We start from the raw sequence: 22,551 nt of genomic DNA, 5'->3' as shown, positions 1-22,551 counted from the left end.
AAAGAATGGAACTAACATGTCATTTTACACATTTATTAAAAGAAATACATTTTCACATTTAGAAGTTATCACATTGAAGTATTGATTGGCCAGTCTTCTCCACCTGTACACAAACAAATTTATTGCACTTTGATTTTAAAAATAAATACATTACAAAAGCCCTGGAAACATTCAAAAAAAAACCTTGTAAAGTAAACACTTAGTTAAAAAAAAAAATTGGGCAAAAAGACTTAGAATATAAACACCAAAAATTAAAGGAAAAAAAAGACCATTGAGGGTCTTGGGTCTTTTTTCTCCAAGTGTTTTAACAAAGACAAATGACACTCAAATCTCTTTTATTGAAATTTCTGATTGGGAAAAAAAAAAGAAATCCTCCTCACCTTAGGGATCGGGACATCACCTATAAAATAAGAGGGGGTTAGTAAATTGCAACTTTAGTCAATAAAATAATGTGAGATTGGAATGTTTTGACTTGGATACATTACAATATAACCCGGAAATAAGCTGCTTCCAGTAGCCAGCGCTATCGCATTTCGATCTTAATCCATATGAAATACATATGCGTCTGATGAAATAGTGCGTGCTTTGTGTGTCTAAAATACAGAAATAGCACTCGTTACTGACACTGCGGCGTAAGAAACGATGCGCCAAATAGGCGTGAAAATACGGTATTAACCTCAGAGCAGAGTTCAGAGACGATGCATCATCTTCAAGTGGGCAACCTGGGAAGATCACCTGGTCCTCCAGGGTCTGGACATCACCATGGACCTGGTGCATGCAAAAAAATAGAGCAAAAGTTATCATATACAGAGACTGGAGATTCAACAGATGTGTTTAGGTGGGTTTTTTTTTGGTCATTAGTATTACCTTGATACCTTGGCCCGGTCTCCTCTCCCCTCAAGGGTGTGCATGGTTCTGGACACACGGGAACAGCTTCATCTTGATTTAACCAAGCTATTTGGGAAGTGCAAACAATTATTACAGGAAAGAGAAATCTTAAAGTAAATGATCAAGATAAAGAATGAAAATAAGTTAGTGAGTGCTCGGTGCTAATTTCCCCTTTCCAGACAAAGCGATTCAATATACAGACTGATGTTAAAAACTAGGATAAAGTTTTTGGGTATCAATGATTTTTGTTTAAAACAGAATTACAAATTGGAAAAGGGCGTTTAGCAATCGCAGTGAAAACTATCATTACATTCAACACACCTTCACCTGGCAAACTGACCGTTGATATCTCGGCTTTGTTTGATAAAATGAAGTCTTCCCCCACGACTCAATAATGGAGAGAATACGGACAAAATACTTTTGAAGTCAAATGTCGTGAGGCTAATGCTAAGCTAGCTAGTGACATGCCAAGGAGCCCATACTTCAAATGTCGACGGTGTGTTCGACCTGGCAATAAACTAACAGATTTGTTGGCGTTTTGGCTCAATTGATTCCTAAAAAAATCTCCCGGTAGGGTGTTAAAAATGCACATAGGCCAGTAAATTGCTCTAGTCTAGGGCTTACCTCGTTTGGGTGCTAGTCGTTCGACCGACGGCATGGAAATGGCTACACCAAGGGGCGAGATGCTGCGCATGTGCATAATTTACGCACTTGCGTCACCAATGGGCGTAACCACGCCCATAGGAGGTCATTTGTCCTCCCGACTCAATGACCATGTTTGGAAGATGACGTACTATAGTCGCCATTTTTGTAGTCTTGATGCTGTAAAAGAGTGTGTTCGTTTTTTTTTTTTAATATAAAAAGCCTTACTTTGCATGGTCATTTTTAAAAAATAAAAAGCCTTACTATACATGGTCATTTTTTAAAGAAAAAAGCCTTACTATACATGGTCATTTTTTACAAATTAAAAAGCCTTACTATATACTATGTCGTATTTTAAGAAAAAAAGCCTTACTATACTATGTCGTTTTTTTTAAAGAAAAAAAGGCTTACTATATACACTATGTCGTTTTTTAGGAAAAAAACCTTACTATACTATGTCCTTTTTTAGGAAAAAAGCCTTACTATACTATGTCGTTTTTTAGGAAAAAAAGCCTTACTATACTATGTCGTTTTTTAAGAAAAAAAGCCTTAATACTATACTATGTCGTTTTTTAAAGAAAAAAAGCCTTACTATATACCAGGGGTGTCAAACTCATTTCGCATCGTGGGCCACAAACCGTCTAGGGAGATGTCAAGTGCGCCGGACCATTAAAATTATACCATGCTCTGCTATAAATAACCAAAATATCATGTCTTTCCTTTGTTTTGGTGTAAAGAAGCACAAGAACACTAGGAAAATATTGAAATTGAATGAACTATCCTTTTACAAAACATTTCATGAAACACCTCATATTTCCTTAGACAAATGTGCAATTGACTTTTATCATTCACAAATATGCATTGCAACTGATCCCACTGATTGTACAAAGGCACAAAACTTTAATTGGTACTGAAAAACATAGTCATGCACTTTAAGATTAAATGAGACTTTTAAAGAAAGGAATTTTTAAACCACTTACACATACGCATATAAAATCTAAATGTAATCCCTGCGTGCACCTTACAAACTAAGGAGAGTGATTTTAAATGTGTAATGAAGAAAGTGTTCGCCTGTCCTGTAAATCTGTAAACTTCATACATGAAACATACATACATACATACATAACAGCTACAGCACCCACCAAATCTAATAAATGGGGCGCTGAGCTCAATCAACCAGCGTGACGTGCGCCCCGCAAACCAAACTAGAGTTTGAGGCCACTGGTTTAAATGGCTCACTATGCCCAGTCACATTTGCTCTGGTTTCACGCCAGGAGAAATCTACTCACGGTTCCACTGTATGTTGGAAATAGTAGATGGCCAACAACTGAGAGGTGTGACTTGCACGTGGTGTTCTGGGGTGGAGAGAAGACTTGATTTGGACTTGTCAACACAGCGTCAGCGTGGTGGGCGGCGCCCTTGCATTCTAGAAATACAACAAACCAAAATGAACCTTTCAAATTCGTGTCAGTTCACACCGTTTTGTACAGTTCATTGCTCTCACTTTTCTTCTACGCCACAGGACAGAAAAAGATCATCAAAGGCCTCGTCCTTAACACGCCACGCTCTGTTTGCTAGAACTCTTTTTGGTTCTCGGTGGGCTGGTCTTTGTGGAGCCACCATAAAGGGCGATGGAAAGGGCCACGTCACAAGCTAGCTCTCCCTATAAGCAGCTGTTCCTTCACGTCATGCCGAGGTTCCGTCGCTAAAAGCATGTGATCCGTTTCCAGAGGGGAGCGTGTGCGTCCAGAGTACTACACAGAGGATATATCCTCCACCATGGTTCTTGCCTTCCTTCAAATTCAGCGTGGTGGTGGGAATCTCAACATGGAGGTAAGAGAGCACTTTCACACCATTTCATTTGAACTAACTCACTAGAAAAAAGTTGCAATCTGGCGATGTTTTCTCTCCCGTTTGTACGAAGACAGCGGGAGGCCACGCAGTGTCACTACTTGCGAGTTTGAACCACCAACGGGAACGAGATCACTTGTGCGACTGTGTGCTCAGGCAGAGACAGGACCCGGCTCGCTTATACCCAGCACACAAGTAAGACCTACTTGGGAACTTAAAACACAAATTCTGAATACTACACTACAAATAATAATAATGATGATGAAGATGGTCGATCTTAAAATTTCAAGTCTTCATTCTCTGGCCAAGGAGCACCCTCCCACTACATTTGCCAACTGTAAGATCGGGTCTTCCAATAAATGCCAGCTTTTCCTGATCTTCGCTCTTATCTCCACCAGGTGCGTTCTGGCAGCTTCCAGTCCAGTTCTGGCCGCTATCCTCTCCTCAACGGGTTCTCTAGTGGATCTCCTTGCTCCGTGTCTGGCCGACTCTGTCCTGGAGCTCGTGTTGGACTTCATCTACACGGGAGCGGTACCTTCTGCTCGGAGTGGGCAACAGTACAAAAACCTTCTGGCCGCCGCCTGCCTCTTGGAGATGGAGCAGCTGCGGGATGTTCTCGCCATGTCTCCGCCAAAGGAAATGAACGATGCCAACCCAGCAAATGACACGATCCGGGACTCGGATGGCCGTGTAACGCTCGCCGATGCGTTTTCGAGGAAAATCCCAGGAAAAGACGCCCTCTTCAATACGACCCATTTGGACCGAGGTTCCAGGTATTCCACCAGCGAGATCTGTGCTCCGGTACCGGTCATACGTCACGGCAGCGAAGTCATCACGTCGCCCCGGAATCTTCGAGCGGCTGCCATGGAGGAGGAGCCTTCCGCGAACAAGCGTAGTTCTGATGAGTCGACACGTGAAGAAAGTTTAGGTCTGGATCCCGCCGAGATATTTCTCCCGGAGGGCTCCTATGCAAGAAAATATCCAACGGCCCACTTGGAAGACCACCGAGGACCCGCCGTGTTAACAAAACAGCACGAGTGTGTCAAAGTACTTCATACGCACCTTCGCGTTGACCACCCGCTTCGTGCCGATGACGATCTCGTCGTCTCGAGTCCGTCGGACCGTTCCGGCGACGAACGGGAAGGCGGCCGGTTGGCAACCTCTCGTCTCCCGGACGGGAGGTCGGAACGAGAAAGAGCAGCGGGCCCTCCTTTGTCTTGTCCGAAAGCCCATGTGGATTCCACCGCGCACAGTTCGGCGTCCACGCTGGCGCCGTTCAAGTGCTCCCTGTGCCCGCGCGCTTTCCGCCAACGTGGCACTTTGAACCGCCACATGCGCTCTCATCTGGGGGTCAGGCCCTTTCCCTGCCCCCGCTGCCCCATGAGCTTTTCCCGACAATACCGCGTGACAGAGCACATGCGTATTCACCAGCGCTGCGGCGACTCGGCCAAGCGGTACTGCTTATGAACGCTGACAAAAAGGATTCTGGTGCCGCTTTGTTCAATGCAGGAGCTCTGGATAGCTTTCTATGTGGAACAATTTGAAAATGAGTTAAGTGAAAATTATTATGGGCCAAGATTTGGTGCCCTACAACATGTGAGGAGTGTGAAAGTTAATCATGTCTGTCATCTTCATGTTTCTAGCTCAAATTAAAAAAAAAACAATCGGGTTTTGTAGTTCTCAATTTTCCATTGAGGACCGCAGGAATCAGAATACTTTTTAAATAAATAAAAAAAAGTCAATCATTTCTGTTGCACTGCTTTGGTTTTTAAAAAAACTAATGTAAACAAATAAAAACAAAACCTAAAATGAGTAAATTTAAAAAAGTGAATACCAGTACTGATTTTTTTAGTTCTAATTTAAAAAAAAGAAAAATATATGAATGATTGCTGTTAAAAAAAATACTGTTATCATAATCCTTTGAAAAACCCCCAGAATCATTTAAACGAATATAATCCTTTGAAAAAAAGACAATTATTTAAAAGAAAATATCCTATCTTTAAAAGTGAATATTTATACTGTAAAGTAACCGAAAATATTCAAATAAGATATTTGCTATTCGGAAGCTCGTTGCGACCATTTTAGGGTCAACAAGGACTCTAAACAATTCATCAATCAGCTTAACAGTCGGCAAATCATTTGATCATCGATTAGTTACAATGATCCCCACCCAGTTTTATGACACCTGTAATGCAGGTGATGCTTAGCTGAAATAAGAAAAAAACAAATGCAACTCGTTTAAAGTAAAAAAAAAAAACATTTATGACAGTACTGGGCTCCTTATTTTTGGTATCTGAATGAATAACGGTTTAAAATGCACAAGAGAACCGAGTAATTTTATGGATTAAATGAACGAAATACGGACTACGTAATATGAATCTATTTTAAGTCTGCATACCCACTACTTCACTGTTCATCTTGTGGCTCAGCAGGTGTTGCATTGGACGTTGTTGACATCACTACAATGGCCTGAGGAAAAAAAAATAAAATAAAATATTTAGTCCAAATTCCATTTCAAATTCCCCAATTTGGTACCTTGGTCCGACTGGAACGCAGGGCGGCCGTTGCCAATGTTGACATCACGATAAAAAGAACGGTACCAACAAAAACATAGAACATAAAGACCATGTCCAAAACCTGCTCAACTACCTGAAAATAGACACGTATGTACATGTTTTTATTTTATTTTTATAAACTCACGACCAAAGTGTTCATCGAGCGTGTACGTATTTACAGCAGCCGGTGACAGCGAATATCTGGTATGATAGTCCATGAACGTCGTGTTTTCGTCTTCGAACGTGTCGTATATTCTGTCGTAACCCAAGCGTTCAATGTGTGGGATGACCATAATGGCGGTCCAAATGGAGCAGAGTATGGCCACGATGCTCAGAGCCAAAGATATAGTCACCTACAAGTGAAAAAGGACTAAATGATTTATTTCTCTACGTCTAAATGTGTCTTTAAAATACGGCAGAATATACTCACCGTTTTTTTGGTTGGGTTATGTTCCGTTATAATATACACAATCCCACATACGACAAACTGCAAGACCAAGAAAGCAAACTTAGAAATGTATTATTTGCTTCATTTTATGGACTCACCATGGCTCCTATCACATATCCCGGTTGGATGGCTGTCCACATCTCAGGATGCATACTTTCTCTCTCCACAACGATGGCGGTAATGATGAATGATATTCCCAAGATAAGCACAATGATCTGTAAGTGGAGTTGAACTTCACAAAAAAAAGGACAATCGTGCCATGCTTTTACTGCTCACACGGTGCCAAGACTAGAAAAAGTGATGTCTCACCCCCACGACCTGGGGCTCCCCATTGATGAAGCGATGGAGAGGTTTAGCTCCTCCCACGGTGGTGTCTCGGAGAGGAGCGTTGTTCTCACCTGGTTGTCTCGCAGGTAAGAGCTCCACTGACATGTTCTGGGCAAAGAATAGACGCGGCGGGTCACGTCTTTGTCAGCGGTGTCAAACTCAACTTCGGCCACATTGTAGTTTTGCTTTTCTTCAAAGTACTAAATCAATAAAATTGACGACTATTAATTGATGATCAAATAAACTGGCAACTATTTTGAGAATAGTGAAAAATCAATTTTTTTTAAACAAATAAAAGCTTGACTACACAGGCTTTTTTTTTTAACGAGAAGTGTTGATGTTTTGTGAAAAAAAAAAAATCAACAAATCATTTATGGAGGCTGAAGATCCCTTATAATAGACCAGGTGTCGACTTTCGTGAAAGGGTTGATTGCTAATAATAAGTTGTGAATTTATTTTAATTTTTACAGTTGACATAACAGAAAAAAACAGGCAAAACATCATCAAATATTCTTTTTTTAATAGATTAAAAATGTGTTAAATATTTTATTTCAAATGTTTCGTGCTATATCTACTCACCAGAATAAAAAAAACTATTTTGGCAATTTTCAACGAAAATCGCATCAAAACTTATGGAAAATAATATTTCACCTGACGATATGAATGTCCACCATATGGCTCTTTTCATCCTTGTTTTTAAAAGAAATTGTCGCCAGTACACGTCCAATCCTTTAACATTGGGGCCTTTTTTTATACCGCAAATAGATTGGACGTTTAATGAGTAACAACGGAAAAGCAAAATTCCTGTGCACTTCTAGTATGTATTTATAACTTCTCGCAAAAAGTATGAACACGTGTTTTTCATTAGGGGGAGTTGTTGCGCAATACAAACAAAACACGTTCCGTTTTTCAAACGTTTTGCAAATCGCATAACGATGCATAAACCAAAATAAACAACAATAACAAATAAAAATTACTCGTGACAAACCTCTTTTTTGTTTGTTTTCCGGAGCTTGGTTACACAAAACAAGTCTTGTCCTCTTCTTTTACGTTTCATCCAGAAATGTTATTCTTCAGAGGCAGGAAATGCGATTCAACACTTCCGGTTTCCTGGTTTAACTCTTTCATGCCTGATAGTATCAGCCAATCAACGCTATGGGATTGGACGTCTATCGCTGTCAATGGCAGACAAAGTGTGGATACATAGACGAACTGATAAGGACTTAAATTATTGTCTTGATTAAAAAAACAAAACTGAATATATATCAAATACAGCTAGTCATAAAATCCAGAAATAAACAACATCATGAACATATTAAAAATCAATAAATAAAAGTACATTTAAATTTAAAAAATGGTATTAAATTCCTTAAATCTAAATTCAGTTGTTAAGCTGTCTTTGCTACAAAAATATATAAATCAACAACTTAACGGCACTGTCTACCATTGACAGCGATAGACGTCCAATCCATTTTGACTTCTTGTCAATGTCAAAATGAATTGGACATGTGTCCATTAAGTACACAACCATGAACTTGTCAATAACTTTATTAAATCTTTCACAGAAAGAATGAAATCATCATAAAAACGCTCACTTAAAAATCTCGAGAAGTGGTTTGCATTGTTATAAATAATTGCATACACACATACACACACACACACACACATACACACACACACACACACACACAAACACACACACACACACACGCACATAAATGATGCATTTGATCATGATATTTCACTTTCTACCAGAAATGAGGTGACCAGTCAGTCATGGTGCTTTTCTAATAGAAAAAACCCACATGCAAACATTATCTGAGTACAAATATTAATTAATGTAATGATGAACTGAACTAGAATTAAAAACTGCCAAACATATTGCTGTAAATGAGAATGGAAATGTTTTGCTACGCAACCCCCAAAAAAGAAAAAGTCCAGTATTACATTTACGTTTAGTATCATATAAAACCTGTTAATGATAACATGAACATTTTATCATTGTCAGGTTTTACATGAGGGTTAGTACGTATATACCGTCATGTCAAACATGATAAACCTCATACAATCACATGATAATAAAACGTGATAACCAATGTACGAATTATCACATAAAAACGTGATCACTACCTTGTGAAAAGGTGATAATTTTCACATAATACTGATCATGTAAAAATGTTACAATTACTATGTGAGAAAGTGACAATTATCATGTAAGCACAGATGAACATGTATGATGTAAAAATGTGGTAATTAAACATAATTGTACACGTAAAAACGAGATACAAGACCTTTTCATTTTGGTGTGGCAACAATACACTCGCTTCCCTAAAGTGATTCACGCGTTCAGAAACATTCGATTGGCATTACAACTCAACCGGAGTCGAATTTGCCGCATAAAATTAGCTTCATCGTCACTTCAAAAAAAATACTTGACACAAATTCTATTGCTTTCAGGGAGCACCAATCACGAGCATCGTGGCATAAACACAACATCAATTTCTATGTACAGTGGCTTTTCCAGTGAGGTGTGCATGCGTCCCAACATAAATGCAACACATACAAAAAGGAAATTCCATTCCACATAGCCGCGAGTTCGTCTCGCTATAAAAAGTTGCATTGATCATAACCATGACAACAACTAGTACATTACTTCAGACCGTGTCGGCATTTGCATTGTTCTACGTGGAAATCACGCTCCCTTGTTCACAGTAGCCCAGTCATGTGACCACTTTTAACGTGAGAGAGTGATATTTAAACCATAAATGTGCTTTTTGTGTGTGTGAGTCAGTAAACATGTCCTTTTCTCTGTTCTTTGTCCCAGTCATGCTGCTTTTGAGGTATTCTGATTCATTCCATCTTGCTACTTTACGGTCGTGGGTGTCCTGTAACGGGATGCCGTTAACTCTTTCAGCCCCACCGACCTTGACGTGGCTCTTTTGATTACTAGTTCATCGCTTGTAGATGTCCAATCCTTCTGAAGCGAGAGGCTAGCAGTGGCGCCATTCTCCCGCTTCAAACGGATTGGACGTCTAGCGCCGTCAAAGGCAGCCACTGAGTTAAATGCATTGTGGAGTTTGGTTGAACCTGATGGATTTTGGAGTGTTTAGCTGCTTTCCAGAAGCCGCGAGTCCGCCTCTTCTTTGTCCTGGTTGCTTTCGTCGGATGGCTGCTCGCTCCAGTAATCTCGCTGGCTAAAAGAGTCCGAAGGTGGAAACTCGGTTCCATCTTTTTGGAGTAGGACCGGAAAGACGTGGTCCACCATTTCACACAGGCGGCCATACCTGGAGATGTTAAAGTTAGGTTCAAGTTGACGGCTCCAGGTAGCGTTGCAGCGATTGCAATGATGTATTGGAATACACAACTTACAACATTAAAATGTAGCCGTCAATATCGGCTAGTAATCTAAACCAAATATGTACACTTAGAGAATGGCCTTGACTGAAAAAAAGTATTGGTGCGATGTTAGTGTTGAGTTGAAGACGATGTAAATGCAGCTTACGAAGAGATGTTGGTTTTGGCATGTTCTTGTATGAGCTCCCCCTTAGGATTGACCGTGAAGATTCTGTTGAGAGGCACGCCCACCTCCTTGTAGGAATACACATCCTGGAATCAGGCACATGAAAGTTTAATGGAAATGCTTTTTTTCGAGACATCTTTTATGGTGTGTGTGCACGTGTGTGTCTGGGATCTCACCGTAGCTCGGTTGCCAAAGGCAGCATAGAAAGGTTGAGTATTGGGGTAGAAAAGGTGCTTGATGTCCGTCAGACACTCAATCTTGAACTTCTCGGGCTTCTTCTCAATCACTTCTCTAAGAAGAAATATCACATTTTGTATGTGTCATTTGTTTCCATGCCAGCACACGGATATCATCATCTGCCTGATCAAAATATAAATGTATATAAATATTTTAACTGATTTTTAAAATTATGTTAAAAAAAATCAATTGAAAGGGGACCTTCAAATACACCACGAAAAATAACAACATATTAATGAGTGAATGGTCATGAAAAAGCTTTTCAACAGTTAAAAAATAAATAAACCAAAAGGGCCACAAATGGGCTTTCACGCTCACTATCTGAAAATAAAAAATACAATTCTGAAAGGGCATAAAAAGCTTTTTAGAAACACGCAAAAAAATACATTTGAAATCCACAAAAAAACTTACAAATAAATCCACAAAAAACATTCAAATAAATCCATAAAATACAAAAAAACAACATAAAATATTTGTCTTTCGATTTAAAAGTCCGCAAACAGGCCTTTACATGGTCATAGAAAAAAAGCCACTTGACAACAGTATATTTTGGACATCTACGTAGAACGTAAAGTACTCAAATTTTTCCTTCGTATCTTACAACTATTCAACGCGGGTGCGAAAGAGTAGCGACTGACCTGTGCAGAGCAGAAAAGAGACTACTGGGACTGAGCATGACCGGACCCATGGGCAGCATGGTCCCCCTCTCATTGACCCAATGCAGGTATCCCCGAGTCATGTCCGCCATGCCGATGGCCCTCGCCGAGCAGTACATGAACTTGTATCCGTTTCTGAAAGACGTCGTTGACGTGTTAGAAACAGGACGCCGGCACGGAGGACACGCATTGATACTCACTGGCTGACTTTGTGGTAGAGCCTTGCGATTCCCTGGTGGGTCCAGTCTTTACCCAACGTGGGCAGGATGTGGCCCAGCGTGTCTGACCTGCGGTCAACAGACATTATGATTCTGCTTATAAGACTGCCATCTAGTGGTGGAAAAGCCGCCGCCTGACCTGGTGATGGTCCCGTCGATGTCGGATATGACCAGTTTGTCGTCCCAGTTCCACAGGTAAATGGTGCCGTGGCAGCGACACGTTCCTTGATACTGCGTGGTCACGCTGAACACCACCTCGTTTGGACCCTCTTTTAGCTGCAGGCTGACCTAAAAGGTCACAAAACCAACGTTTAAAATAAAATAAAATAAATACAAAAATTACTACCTGGCAAATCTACTTACTCGCAGTTATCTATTATTTATAAACATTCAATTTTGTCCAAATTCTCTTTCTGAGAGTTCTTGCTAACAAATATTTTTTTTATATTTTTCATTTCTTTAATAAAAAAATGACAAAAGCATTCAATGAAACATGACGTCAACATACTACATAATTTACTTTCGTGGGCCACAGAAAGGGAACAGTTGGACCGGACCTGGCCCACGGGCCGCCATTTTGATAGCAAGGATGTTGACAAATTCTTACCAGCTGCTCCGAAGTGAGCCGAAGAGTCTTCTTATAATAAATGTTGCCCGAAGCGAGTGTGTCGGACTTGATGGTTTGAGGTCTGTGGTCTTCATCGCTGGAGGACGACTCATCTTTCATTCTGTCAATATGACACATCACGCAAAATCATAAATTTACTTGTCTTAAATATAAAGTAAGAAAAAAATGCTTGAAAATATTTTTTTGCAATACAAAAAGGCCATTTTTTAAAGTTTTAATGCCCATAATGACTAAATTGAAAGAGTCAAAGGTCACATAGGTCAGAAATCTTATAAGGATAAAGGTCATTAAGGTTGTAAGGTTGTCTAACTTGGAATCCTACTTTATAGAATCAAAACTGACTGATCTTTAAAAAAAAATTGAAGACAACTGAAGAATGAGATGATCCAATTCCATTCATAGGTCATTATACATGATTGATAAATGCGTCATAGAAAATAGGAAAAGTCCAGGTTTTTCTAAAATGTTCAAATGTACTTTTCCACCAAAATGACCCTTTTGATGACCACGAAAAACAATACGTGAGGAAATGGAACCTGATCGCTGTAAGAGAGCCATCTGCTCCGTCTCCCGCAGTTTCCGACACGGATTCCTGGAGGACAACAAGACGGTCACACGGCTGCGTGTCGCCCGTGTGGAAAATATTTGCGCACGCACCGATTTAGAGTCGCTGTTCCTGCCCCGCCAGGAGAACCACCAGCGTCCTCCCTTTTTGGGCATCTTGTCCTTCATGATGTTCTCCACGGAGGCCTGGACAAAACCATGCACATACCACAAAAAAACTGAAAAACTGACAAGCACAGAACATGACGGGCCCACAAAATAATGCACACCACAATGCGCCGTTACTATCTGAACAAATGGGACATGCAACAGAATGAGACGAAGACACGCGAGCGCATGCTGCAATCATCGACATGCAATTAGGAAAAAATAAAAAATAAAAAAAATAAAAAAACCATACAGGCTCAGGTTGTCTGGGAGCAAAAAGACCAGGAAGGCAATGCGAGAAGAGGCCGAAAGCAGAAAAGACATAACTCAAACACCAAAACTAGAGATGGACGTGGGAAGGCATGACGTGAGTAAATAAGAAGGAGAACAAGTCAAAAGAGGGACAAAGACATGACATTATTCCAGTGTTAAGAAGCTCATAAAAGGCAACATTTCCCTCCGGTGTAAAAGGCCTTTGGGATAAAAAGACAACATGAAGGCACATAATCGGGCTAAAATCAAATAACCTATTGAGATGGTGTTGATAAACGATCCACCAAAGTGAAAATGACCGACATAAACCAGTGCAAAATTGAGTGGCGAGTGGAGAAACATAGAAAATGGAACGGCTTGGAAAGCATTAAAACAGCAACAAGCAGCCATTAATGCCAGAAAAAAATGCTACTAAGGCACTCACTCATTCAACCTAAGACTAACTCCTTCTGTGTATGGTTTTGTATTTGCATTTTCTTGTGCAAATCAACTACAGTCTGACATCTTACATTAGGCTACATATGTAGCCAAAGTTATTGACAATTTTATTACTGCATCATCACTTCAAAGAAAATACTCAACATGATTTATATTGCTTTTAGTGAGCAGCAATCATGAGTGTAATCATTAGTGAAGGAAGGTATGAGGAAAACCAAAACCAAATGAGGACTTACCTGTGGCAAAGGCTTCTGGTAGACCTGCATGGCCAACATGACCGGAGCTGCCGTACTCCAATTGTAGTACCTTCCGCGTTAAAAACACAACACATGCAGAGACTGATTTTGGAAGTCATGATTGATTGAGGCGGTTTACTTTATAACTTATACTATAATATGATTGAGAAACAATACATGCATGGGCGTCATACACACTTGTTGCCAATCTTCACCACCAGGTTGGGATCATCGATGAGTGAGGGGTTTTCAGAAAACTGCTGGTAAGAAACAGCCCTCTCCTGGAAGTGTTCTGTGAAATCAAAAATACCGAAAAATCTACTCAATATTCAGGTGCTTAGTAATAGTATTCTGTATTTGCAAATAGCTACAATTTCTTTATATCAGTATTTATTAGGGAAAGGCGATATTTAATCCATATTATGTATGTGCTAAAATTGCGTGTATTTGATTTGTCACTGGCCGTACCTCGTGTGATCTCCTTGTTGTCGGAGAGGCCACCGCAAAGTGAAATGGCGACGTGCGGGAGGTCCCCCATGTGGTCCAGAAGACTGTCCACTCCGCTGTCCATCCCGCAGCTGCCTTCCGAGTGAGGGGACTGATTTGCGCTCCGTGCAGTCATCATCACGTCCGAGTCCGCCCTGATCGAGCTGCCGGCTCCTTCACTGTGGAAAATCCGACGCAAGAACAAACAATGTTTCTTGAGGTGTCGCTAATTAAATCTCCCGCGTGTCTATATATTCTGCGATACCTTTTAGGAAAATAAAGAGCGGCAACTTCAGGTTCCAGATCTGTAATATCATCCAAGTATACTCCATCCGCACCAAGATGCTGGCTTCTTTTCTCTAATGTGACACAGGAGTCAAATATTGAGGGATTCAAACATCGGACTAAGAGCTTAATGGCTGCTTTTCCACCAACCTTTCCTCTTGGAAGGTGAATCCGTCCTTGTGATGGGACTTCCTCGGCTCTTGCCTTCCTCGAGATGATCCGGGAGGACGCTGGGACACGTGCTTAGACTTTCCATCTCTGCACAAGACCCACCCAGGCTCGTATGCGTCTCCCCTCGTTGGGAGGTGTACAGGGGGTGGGAGGGGGTTTCGCCATCATTGATGGTTCTGAATTGAGTAGTGGAAGACACTGGGATAGAGACTGAGGTGACACCAGCTTGCTTTTGAAGAGAAGTCAGGAAGGATGGCTGAAAGATGAGATATAAAAGAAGATTTGGGTGCTTTGTTGGATAACAACATGACTGGAGACTCAAATGATATTAAACCACTTGAAATGGTCTGTACAATAAAATATTTGATTAAAAAAAGGTTAGAAAATAAAGAGGTAAAGAGTGGAAACTACAAATAGTGGCCGAAAGGGCTAATTCAACTGTCAAAAAGTAAACTAAATGAATTAAATTTAGCAGGGTCAAAATGAAAAGTTTAGCTTCGGGGATTTAAATTAAAGCTTTAATTTTGATAGCACTAATGTAATACGGGTGGTAGGTGAGGTCAATCTGGATCGTACATCGTATCCTATTTCATACCTGAGCCGCTTTTGGCAGCTCGCCCCAACTCCAAAGCATCTCAGGGTTGTCTTTACCCCGACTGGCAACCTCGGAATCGCTCTTGGGCGTTTGTGACAGAGAGTGGTCTGCGTTCCTGGGGAAAGTGGCACACGTTTAAAATAGATTGTGGCTCCAGTACGGAAATACTTGGATCGGTTCTTGTGCAGAGGTAGTGAAAGAGATACCTAAGGTGTGAAATGAGACGAGAAGTCTGCTGTGGGCAAGAGATGGACAGACCGCAGGAAGGTGGGATGGAGAGAGACTCCTTAATCACATGACTAGGAAAGGATAAAAATAAAGACACGGTATTAATGAAATCCGCAAAAATGCAACAACAAAAAAAAGAAACACAAAAAAAAAGATTGAAAACTGTAATCTATGTGTGCCTTTTGACCACATGTTAGTGTACCTCTTTGGATGTGCCCATTCGGATTTGGCTCCCGATGCTTGATCACTGTATACATTTCTGTTCACAAAAACACAAACACAAAATGGAATGTTAGACCTTCACAAGAAAAGAGTGCCCAATTTGCTCCATATGATAACAATTCTCCTGCCATCCTCCTTCTGTTAGAATCATCTTCCACGAATTAATGAAAGCGTCTCAGGAATTTTCCCATGCCATCTCTGTGGTAAGACTTCCTAAAAAAGCTTGGAAAGCCAGCGGCAAGGGCCACCGCTCGCTCCGCTCCATTATGTCAAGGAAACAGAGAGCCATGTGGGAACAGGACAAATTCCTGGAGCTCCTCCAATAGCTGCTTAGCTGCTTCTCAAGGGGACTTTGCGTCCTCACACAGTGTGCACATGGAGTCTCTTTTAAAATGTGACAAAAGTATATATATATATATATATATATATATATATATATATATATATATATATATAATGAGTGGAGACCTCGTTAGAAGAAGTTAGACCTCTTTGACAACCAGAAATCTTGCTTGTTTGTAGGTGACCAAATACTTATTTTCCACTCTAATTTGGAAATAAAATCAAACTGTGATTTTCTTTTTTTTTTCTCCTCTTAACTTGCACAATTGGTGGTTGACTAAATACTTATTTGCCCCACTGTGTGTGTGTGTGTGTGTATATATATATATATATATATATATATATATATATATATATATATATATATATATATATATATATATATATATATATATATATATATATATGTATATATATATATATATATATATAATGTATGTTTGTGCATTCTAAACAGCACCCACCGAACACTTTCTCCTTCTCTCTCCTCGTCAGAGCTCAAGTCGATCGTGAACATGTTGTCATCGTCCGAAAACTCCTCCCCGCTCTCGTCCCTGCGTCCTCCGCCGCCATCCAGCCGAGGCTTCCTCCTTCTTTTCCTTCTCTTCTTATTGGTGCCTCCATCGCCTTGCGGACCGATGTTTTGCACAGGACCGCAAATCATGTTGTCTGTTCAACGAGAGAAAAGAGCAGAACTGAGTGAGCAGACTGCCGCCTAAGCAGGAAATTCAAAGCATCGCCATATTTGTTAGTTGGCACTCCCTAGTAACATAAAGGAAGTTGTTTTTTTTCCACCACCGTGACCTTTGCCCTTTTTACCCCTAAATGTAATCATTTCTTCCGCTTTGTTATCAAGCATATCGTGAATGTATGTTGATCCTTTATTCGTTCTTGAGTTATTGCAAAATTCCTTTTGACTCCAAGACGGAATCACCTTTTCTGTATCATATCACACAAGTTTTCTCATTCTCATCTTGACCGCAAAGAGACAACAAACAGATACAGATCCAAATGCATAACGTCCTTCCATTGAGTTTCAGCTAAGAGCAAAGGTTAAAATAGCAGGAATTTCAAAGTTGTGTACCATGGTGATGTGTGGCGCTCCTGTTCAAGTGGGAGTCCATTAACTCCTGACCTGTCGACATGATGGGCGATGTCGCCAAGTGGGCTGGAACCATTTCCTGTTAGAAAACGTCAAGTTCAAATAAATACAAGGCTTACAAGATTCCTCAATGTAAATCTTTAACAGCAAAAAACATGAGTACAGTCCTTGAATTATAATACTGCCTTAATAGTGAATATAGGGAAAAAAACTACATAATGATCTCAAATATATTACACATACTATGAAATACAACTCTGGATCTGAATAGATGCTTAAAACAGAGCCATTGTTATTCAATAATTGCAACTGTATTTTCACATAAGTGCTGGATTTTAAAGAAAAGTAGAAGCCATTTAAATGTTCTGTACATTTAGAAGATTTAGTTTATCAATTTGCTTGCATACAAATAGTGGTACCCAAAATCTGTGTGTCTGATTGATCGGTGGGTGGAAAGGAGATCCTAATGTATACAAAAATCAATGAGTAACAAAAACAGGATTAGATTGGAATAATCCGTTTGATTGGGAATGCGATCCTCTCAGATAAGCACTTCATGATTACACTCGAAGTTAGATTTGGTAATCAGACAATCTCAACTCATCCAATGTACTTACTTAACCTGACACTCCCTTTGTCTAAAGAGTTAATCAGACATTTGAACACAAATGGCAAACTTTCTATTGAGATAGGGAAAAAGAGTATGCATAACATATTTGTTTATTAAAAAGTTATCTTAAAAATGTAACCTCACTAAATCCAAAGTTAACATAAATAAATTATGCGAACTACTAATTATTGAGTTGTTGCGTTTGTGCACCTTACGACACTCACCAGTGTGTTCTCAGCTTCTTTAACAAAGAAGGCTTCTCCATTCTCCCCCAACTTCATATGCAAACTCACTGGTTCTCCATTGATCTCAATGTCCACCTGTTCCCAAAAAAACAAAAAAAACAAAACCTCCATGTTCATGCTCGTGCTGTGCAATAAGTGAAAAATCTTCTATCACAATTCGGGCCACTTTATATCATGGTAGCAGTATGCCAAAATACCAAAGGAAACCGGAGTACCCAGAAAAAACCCACACAAGCCCGGGGAGAACATACAAACACTACACAGAAAGGACCAAACCTGGGATTGAACCCTCGATCTACGAGGCTAAAGATGATTGATTTTCCTTAATGGTTTGTTTTTATTTCTACGCCGTATTTGTGTTATGTGGTGATTCGTCACACTTTGAGTGTAACCGTGATGCATCATTGGTTTTAGCATTCTTAGGACTACAATGCTATGCTAATGTAGCTAGTACCTTTGACATCATCTTACCACTTTCTCCCGCGAGCGAAGGACACCCATTTTGCCGAAGCGCACATGGAAGGGCGAGCAGTGCAGGGAGCCATTGGGCTGGCGTACCACGATCACATCGATGCAACCGGACAACGTGGCGGGGTTGAGGCCTCTGTACAGCTCCTTGACCTGCACGAACACCTGGCCCGCCAGCTGACCCACATAGTTCATGGTCTAGAACTGGACAGAGAAGGATTGCAATTGTGTTTTTTCATATAAAGTTGTTTCCTCATTTCTTTCGGTTTATTTTTTCTTCTAAATAAGGCAAATGTAGTTCGGTTATCATATATTATCATGAAGTGTTTTAAAAATCAAATGTATTTTAATGCACACTTTCTGCTGTTATCATTTACTCTAACTTTTATTACAGCCAAATGCCAAAGCATAAATCATTACCATCATTCCAGACCATTAGTAAAAAAGCAAAGAGGCAAAGCAGAAAAGGAGACATTATGCCAAGATTTACAATGTCTCACAGATCCACCAGGCTGTAAAGCTCTCAACCCGGAATTCCAAACATGGCGTCGGACTGACAGAACACACATGCAGGTGTTGAGTCTACAACCATGAGAGGAAGAAAGAAAAGTGAGCACGCTGCAAGGGATCTTAATGCCTAACTGGAAGGAGATACAAAAAAAGAGAAAGATGAACAATGGCTGATGTGTTTTAGCAAACACAAATTCCTACATATTTATCCCAGATGGCTTTTGGCAACCTATCGACTATCAACAATGCTCACTGCAGATTTAAAGGCTTCTTCTCAAGCAGTCGGAGGTGAAAAACTACATGATCTCATCTCAACATGTACTGTAAGTACACCAAAATTGCAGTCAGTGAAGGCCACCCTTCTGGGAACCTTTTTTCCAGGAAGCTGTACTGTGTCAGCGTGAGCATTCATTGAGAAGAGCATTTAACCTAGTATTTTTATGATGCTCAGTATCGGTATCAGTGCCTGATTCCGCTATTTTTAGAGTATCAGACCCTATCAGATTTTACCACAAGACCTGCTCCTGTAGATCAAACCATAAATCTCTGTTCAAGAGTCCTTCTCTTTACAAACCAACAAGCACACCCTGAATCGGTGGCCAGCCAATCACAGGGCGCAATGAGACGGACAACCATTCACGCTCGCACTCATACCTAAGAGGCAATTTAGAGTGTTCAACCAGCCTACCATGCATGTTTTTGGGATGTGCCAGGAAACCGGAGTACCTGGAGAAAACCCACCCAACCTGCAAACTCCACACAGTGAGGACCCACCTAGGATCGAACCATCGACCCCAGAACCGTGAAGCCGACACACTATGCACTCATCCATCAAAATATGAAAAATGACTGTCGAAGCAGGACAAGTATCCGCCATTGTACAGACTGTTAACCACAAGAATAAACAACACATGACATCACAGTATGTTTTCACAACGTCCCAACAATGCGGGATGGGATGTTGGGCCTCAGAGGGACATTTGAGTGAACAGACCGCCTTGTTTACACACATTTGCCCACCAGTGACTCATGGACACAATGCTCCTGAGTCCTGATGTCAGTATCAACAGACTCAACACTGACCATCGACATTCCCAGAAAATGCCTACTCATCACCCAATCATAAAGCCTGTATATTATGTAATAAACAATCTCAAGACAACCATTGAAACCACTGAGAAGACATGATTTGCTAGCTTCTCAATTTGAACACTCCCCCAAAAACTCATGACCAGCTTCTACAATTAATCATTCCAGACTAAAACAACAAAAATGATTTAAAAAACAATCAATCAAAAGCCTTTATTGTCATCATACACAGCTGCGTATAACGAAATTAGTGGTGCTACTCCACAAAGTGCGTTTTCCCAGTAAAAAAAACACAAGTAATATAAAAAAAATAAAAAAATAGAGCAGGGGGTAGAAATAAATAGGCAATAGTGCTATTTTCTCGCAATCATAGTGCATAAAAATAACACATGACCTCAGAATATTAATAGACAGTAGGTGGCCGTGAAGGCAGCATGTAAACATGTTACGGGTGAGGCTCTGCAGTCAATAGCGGCGCCCACAAATACCACCGTCACCCCAAAAAGGGGGCAAAGAAGCCTTTAAACACACACGAAGCAACATATCTCTGCATATAAATATATAATGAATGAATAATCGGCAAAATACACGAACTCGCCTGCTGACTTACATGATGTGGAGACCTCGCTGATGCTTCCGGGGTCTTTTCTGTCCGAATTTGGGGCGTTCAAAATGGGTCACCTGAGGTTCCTCAGGTCCAACATGGTCACATCATCCCACTGCTCTTTTGCTTGTCTTGTTTTCTTTTTTTTTGCTGCGCTCGAGGCTGAGGCGATATTTAAAGTGCGGTGCAAAATTTTCCTCCCACCGCCTCTGCACCGCAAATAAAGCGCCCTCTGATTGGAGGAGCCGGAGTGGCGTCATGTGGAATTGAAACGATATTTTTTTTATTCCCGTTCAAAAGGGAAAGTACTACAAGGATGTTTTGTCTTGACCTTTTAAACTCAACTGATGCCATTGACGGAAATTTACGTCCAAACTAGGAGAACTGACAATGGCAGGGAATATATATATGTATATATATTAGGGTCACAGGGGGTGCTGGAGTTTATCCCAGCTGCTTCTGGGCCAATCACAGGGCACAAGGAGCTGGACAACCATACACACTCACACCCATACCTAGGGGCAATTTAGAGTGTCCAACCAGCCAACCATGCATGTTTTTGGAATGTGGGAGGAAACCGGAGTACCCAGAGGAAACCCACGCGGGGAGAACATGCAAACTCCACACATTTGGACTTGACCTGGATTTGAATCCAGGACCCCAGAGCTGTGAGGCCGACGCGTTAACCACCGGGCCGCCTGTATACATCAGTAGCATGTATAGATGGAATAATAATTATAGGTGATAAATTGAAAAATATGACAATCAATTAAATAAATTCACATTCACAGCTAAGGAAAACACCACTCTATCTTAGTTTAATCTAAAATCCATGCATTTGGAATGCATGTACTTCATTTTCCCCTTCTCTTGGAAGCTTTTAATCTTGACATTTTTCGCCCGGACGAGACAAAACCTGTTTAGTGCCAGGGAACAAGAATAACGGGCGATTTGAAGACATCAATGAAGGATGAATGAAAATAGAAACACAAATCCCCACACTGGCTAAATAAAGTTATGCTTATGGCAAAGCTTTATACCGAGCAAAAATTTAAACAATAAAAAATAACTATATAGTATAGTATATATAGTCTGTGTGAAAGCTGTGGAAGAGTCTGAGACAGGAAGCCATACGTATAGTGAGACTATAAATCATGTGTGTAGAGCAACCATAAGGTTACTACAGGGTAAAACACCAACATTTCATAAGAAAAACAATACAAAAAGTCCATAGCCAATTATGAAAGACCAATTTGTTTAATCATGACGTCATTATATTGTTGTGCATGACCAAATGAGTGTAAACAAACGTCACGCCTACCAATTTTCTGCACCTACAATGCTGTAGTCTGATTACAGACCCATGATTATGCAATAATTTGATTGTGGACAATCCCCTCAAAAAAAAAAGAACACTTGTTGGTCACCCCTTTGGCTGAGCTCCACGACTGAGGACACACTGCCCAGTGATTCCCAGAACCGAGCCTCAAGTGTGCGTCTAACAGAACATAATGCTGTTTTTAACCTTTGGCCTGTCAATTGAGGACAAAATAAAAAGTTCATAACCAACAATATTCTTTAAATGATTTCCACATAAAATCACCATGGAAAGATTGCACAGTTCAAAAAAACATTTACAATGTGAGTACCGTTGCAGAACACAACCCAGGAAGCCGTTTTCTGTTATCTGGCAATAGTTTTGTCCTGCACAACCGTTGAGCACGTGATTGTAGTGGTTTGGGATCTCATAAACACCCCCTCACAGGAACACACTCAAAACACACACACACACTATCGGGTGAACCCAGCCAGAGGGAACACGGCAGCACGTGGCGCTTTATTCCAAGAATTGAATGATCTACCAAGGATTCGCCTGCAGAGAGAGTTCAGTGGGAGGAGACAATTCAGCACGAGGAGTGTTTAGGCGCGAAAACAAAAAATACTTTGTGGGTGGCTTTTATTGCAG

The 22,551-nt window shown here is 40.6% G+C and overlaps 3 protein-coding genes across 5 annotated transcripts; 1 reads left to right on the top strand and 2 right to left on the bottom strand.

Moving 5' to 3' along the window:
- Positions 1 to 19: 19 nt before the first annotated feature.
- Positions 20 to 8,084, bottom strand: LOC144067159 (uncharacterized). 3 transcript variants are annotated; one of them, XM_077590708.1, is made up of 14 exons: positions 7,700 to 8,084; positions 6,694 to 6,819; positions 6,483 to 6,599; positions 6,367 to 6,423; positions 6,116 to 6,289; positions 5,917 to 6,030; positions 5,780 to 5,850; positions 4,444 to 4,907; positions 2,820 to 2,956; positions 868 to 1,710; positions 677 to 768; positions 486 to 593; positions 381 to 400; positions 20 to 103 (listed from the first exon to the last, which is right to left on the bottom strand). In XM_077590708.1, the coding sequence occupies exons 1-7, from the start codon at positions 7,766 to 7,768 to the stop codon at positions 5,788 to 5,790; spliced, it is 720 nt and encodes a 239-aa protein (XP_077446834.1). In that variant the 5' UTR covers positions 7,769 to 8,084; the 3' UTR covers positions 20 to 103; positions 381 to 400; positions 486 to 593; positions 677 to 768; positions 868 to 1,710; positions 2,820 to 2,956; positions 4,444 to 4,907; positions 5,780 to 5,787. The 3 variants fall into 3 exon arrangements, with proteins under 3 accessions (XP_077446834.1, XP_077446826.1, XP_077446818.1); XM_077590700.1 differs by having other exon boundaries at positions 486 to 768; positions 868 to 954; XM_077590692.1 differs by lacking the exon at positions 4,444 to 4,907 and having other exon boundaries at positions 486 to 768.
- LOC144093026 (uncharacterized) lies at positions 3,358 to 5,023 on the top strand. The gene is made up of 3 exons (XM_077626278.1): positions 3,358 to 3,363; positions 3,455 to 3,576; positions 3,780 to 5,023. The coding sequence occupies exons 1-3, from the start codon at positions 3,358 to 3,360 to the stop codon at positions 4,846 to 4,848; spliced, it is 1,197 nt and encodes a 398-aa protein (XP_077482404.1). The 3' UTR covers positions 4,849 to 5,023.
- Positions 8,085 to 8,241: 157 nt separating the features above from the next.
- On the bottom strand, positions 8,242 to 20,761 carry lpin1a (lipin 1a). Its single transcript, XM_077590615.1, has 22 exons — positions 20,592 to 20,761; positions 18,386 to 18,586; positions 17,894 to 17,989; positions 17,042 to 17,138; positions 16,422 to 16,626; positions 15,596 to 15,652; positions 15,372 to 15,464; positions 15,166 to 15,280; positions 14,550 to 14,826; positions 14,380 to 14,473; positions 14,097 to 14,293; positions 13,827 to 13,920; positions 13,629 to 13,698; positions 12,628 to 12,720; positions 12,507 to 12,562; positions 11,950 to 12,070; positions 11,482 to 11,630; positions 11,325 to 11,411; positions 11,107 to 11,259; positions 10,408 to 10,522; positions 10,214 to 10,317; positions 8,242 to 9,995 (listed from the first exon to the last, which is right to left on the bottom strand). Exons 2-22 carry the CDS (start codon positions 18,575 to 18,577, stop codon positions 9,818 to 9,820), a joined length of 2,643 nt encoding a protein of 880 aa, XP_077446741.1. The 5' UTR covers positions 18,578 to 18,586; positions 20,592 to 20,761; the 3' UTR covers positions 8,242 to 9,817.
- Between the last annotated feature and the right edge of the window lie 1,790 nt (positions 20,762 to 22,551).

Source organism: Stigmatopora argus, chromosome 2, assembly GCF_051989625.1.
Source record: "Stigmatopora argus isolate UIUO_Sarg chromosome 2, RoL_Sarg_1.0, whole genome shotgun sequence".
Classification (NCBI taxonomy): Eukaryota; Metazoa; Chordata; class Actinopteri; order Syngnathiformes; family Syngnathidae; genus Stigmatopora; species Stigmatopora argus.
The sequence above is the reverse complement of the archived record's forward strand: the minus strand, read 5'-3'. Positions and strand labels throughout refer to the sequence as shown.

What these genes read in the sequence shown, in the direction of transcription:
- LOC144093026 (XM_077626278.1), top strand. An exon ending in CGCTTATACCCAGCACACAA is followed by an intron (nt 3,577 to 3,779) that starts GTAAGACCTACT and finishes TATCTCCACCAG; the next exon opens with GTGCGTTCTGGCAGCTTCCA.
- LOC144067159 (XM_077590708.1), bottom strand. Translation starts at nt 7,768, where the DNA reads ATGAAACGTAAAAGAAGAGGACAAGACTTGTTTTGTGTAACCAAGCTC. An exon ending in GGAAAACAAACAAAAAAGAG is followed by an intron (nt 6,820 to 7,699) that starts GTTTGTCACGAG and finishes TTCTTTGCCCAG; the next exon opens with AACATGTCAGTGGAGCTCTT. An exon ending in TGCGTTCCAGTCGGACCAAG is followed by an intron (nt 5,851 to 5,916) that starts GTACCAAATTGG and finishes TTTTTTCCTCAG; the next exon opens with GCCATTGTAGTGATGTCAAC.
- lpin1a (XM_077590615.1), bottom strand. Translation starts at nt 18,577, where the DNA reads ATGAACTATGTGGGTCAGCTGGCGGGCCAGGTGTTCGTGCAGGTCAAG. An exon ending in AAGAAGCTGAGAACACACTG is followed by an intron (nt 17,139 to 17,893) that starts GTGAGTGTCGTA and finishes GTTTTCTAACAG; the next exon opens with GAAATGGTTCCAGCCCACTT. An exon ending in GCCAAAACCAACATCTCTTC is followed by an intron (nt 9,996 to 10,213) that starts GTAAGCTGCATT and finishes TAACATCTCCAG; the next exon opens with GTATGGCCGCCTGTGTGAAA.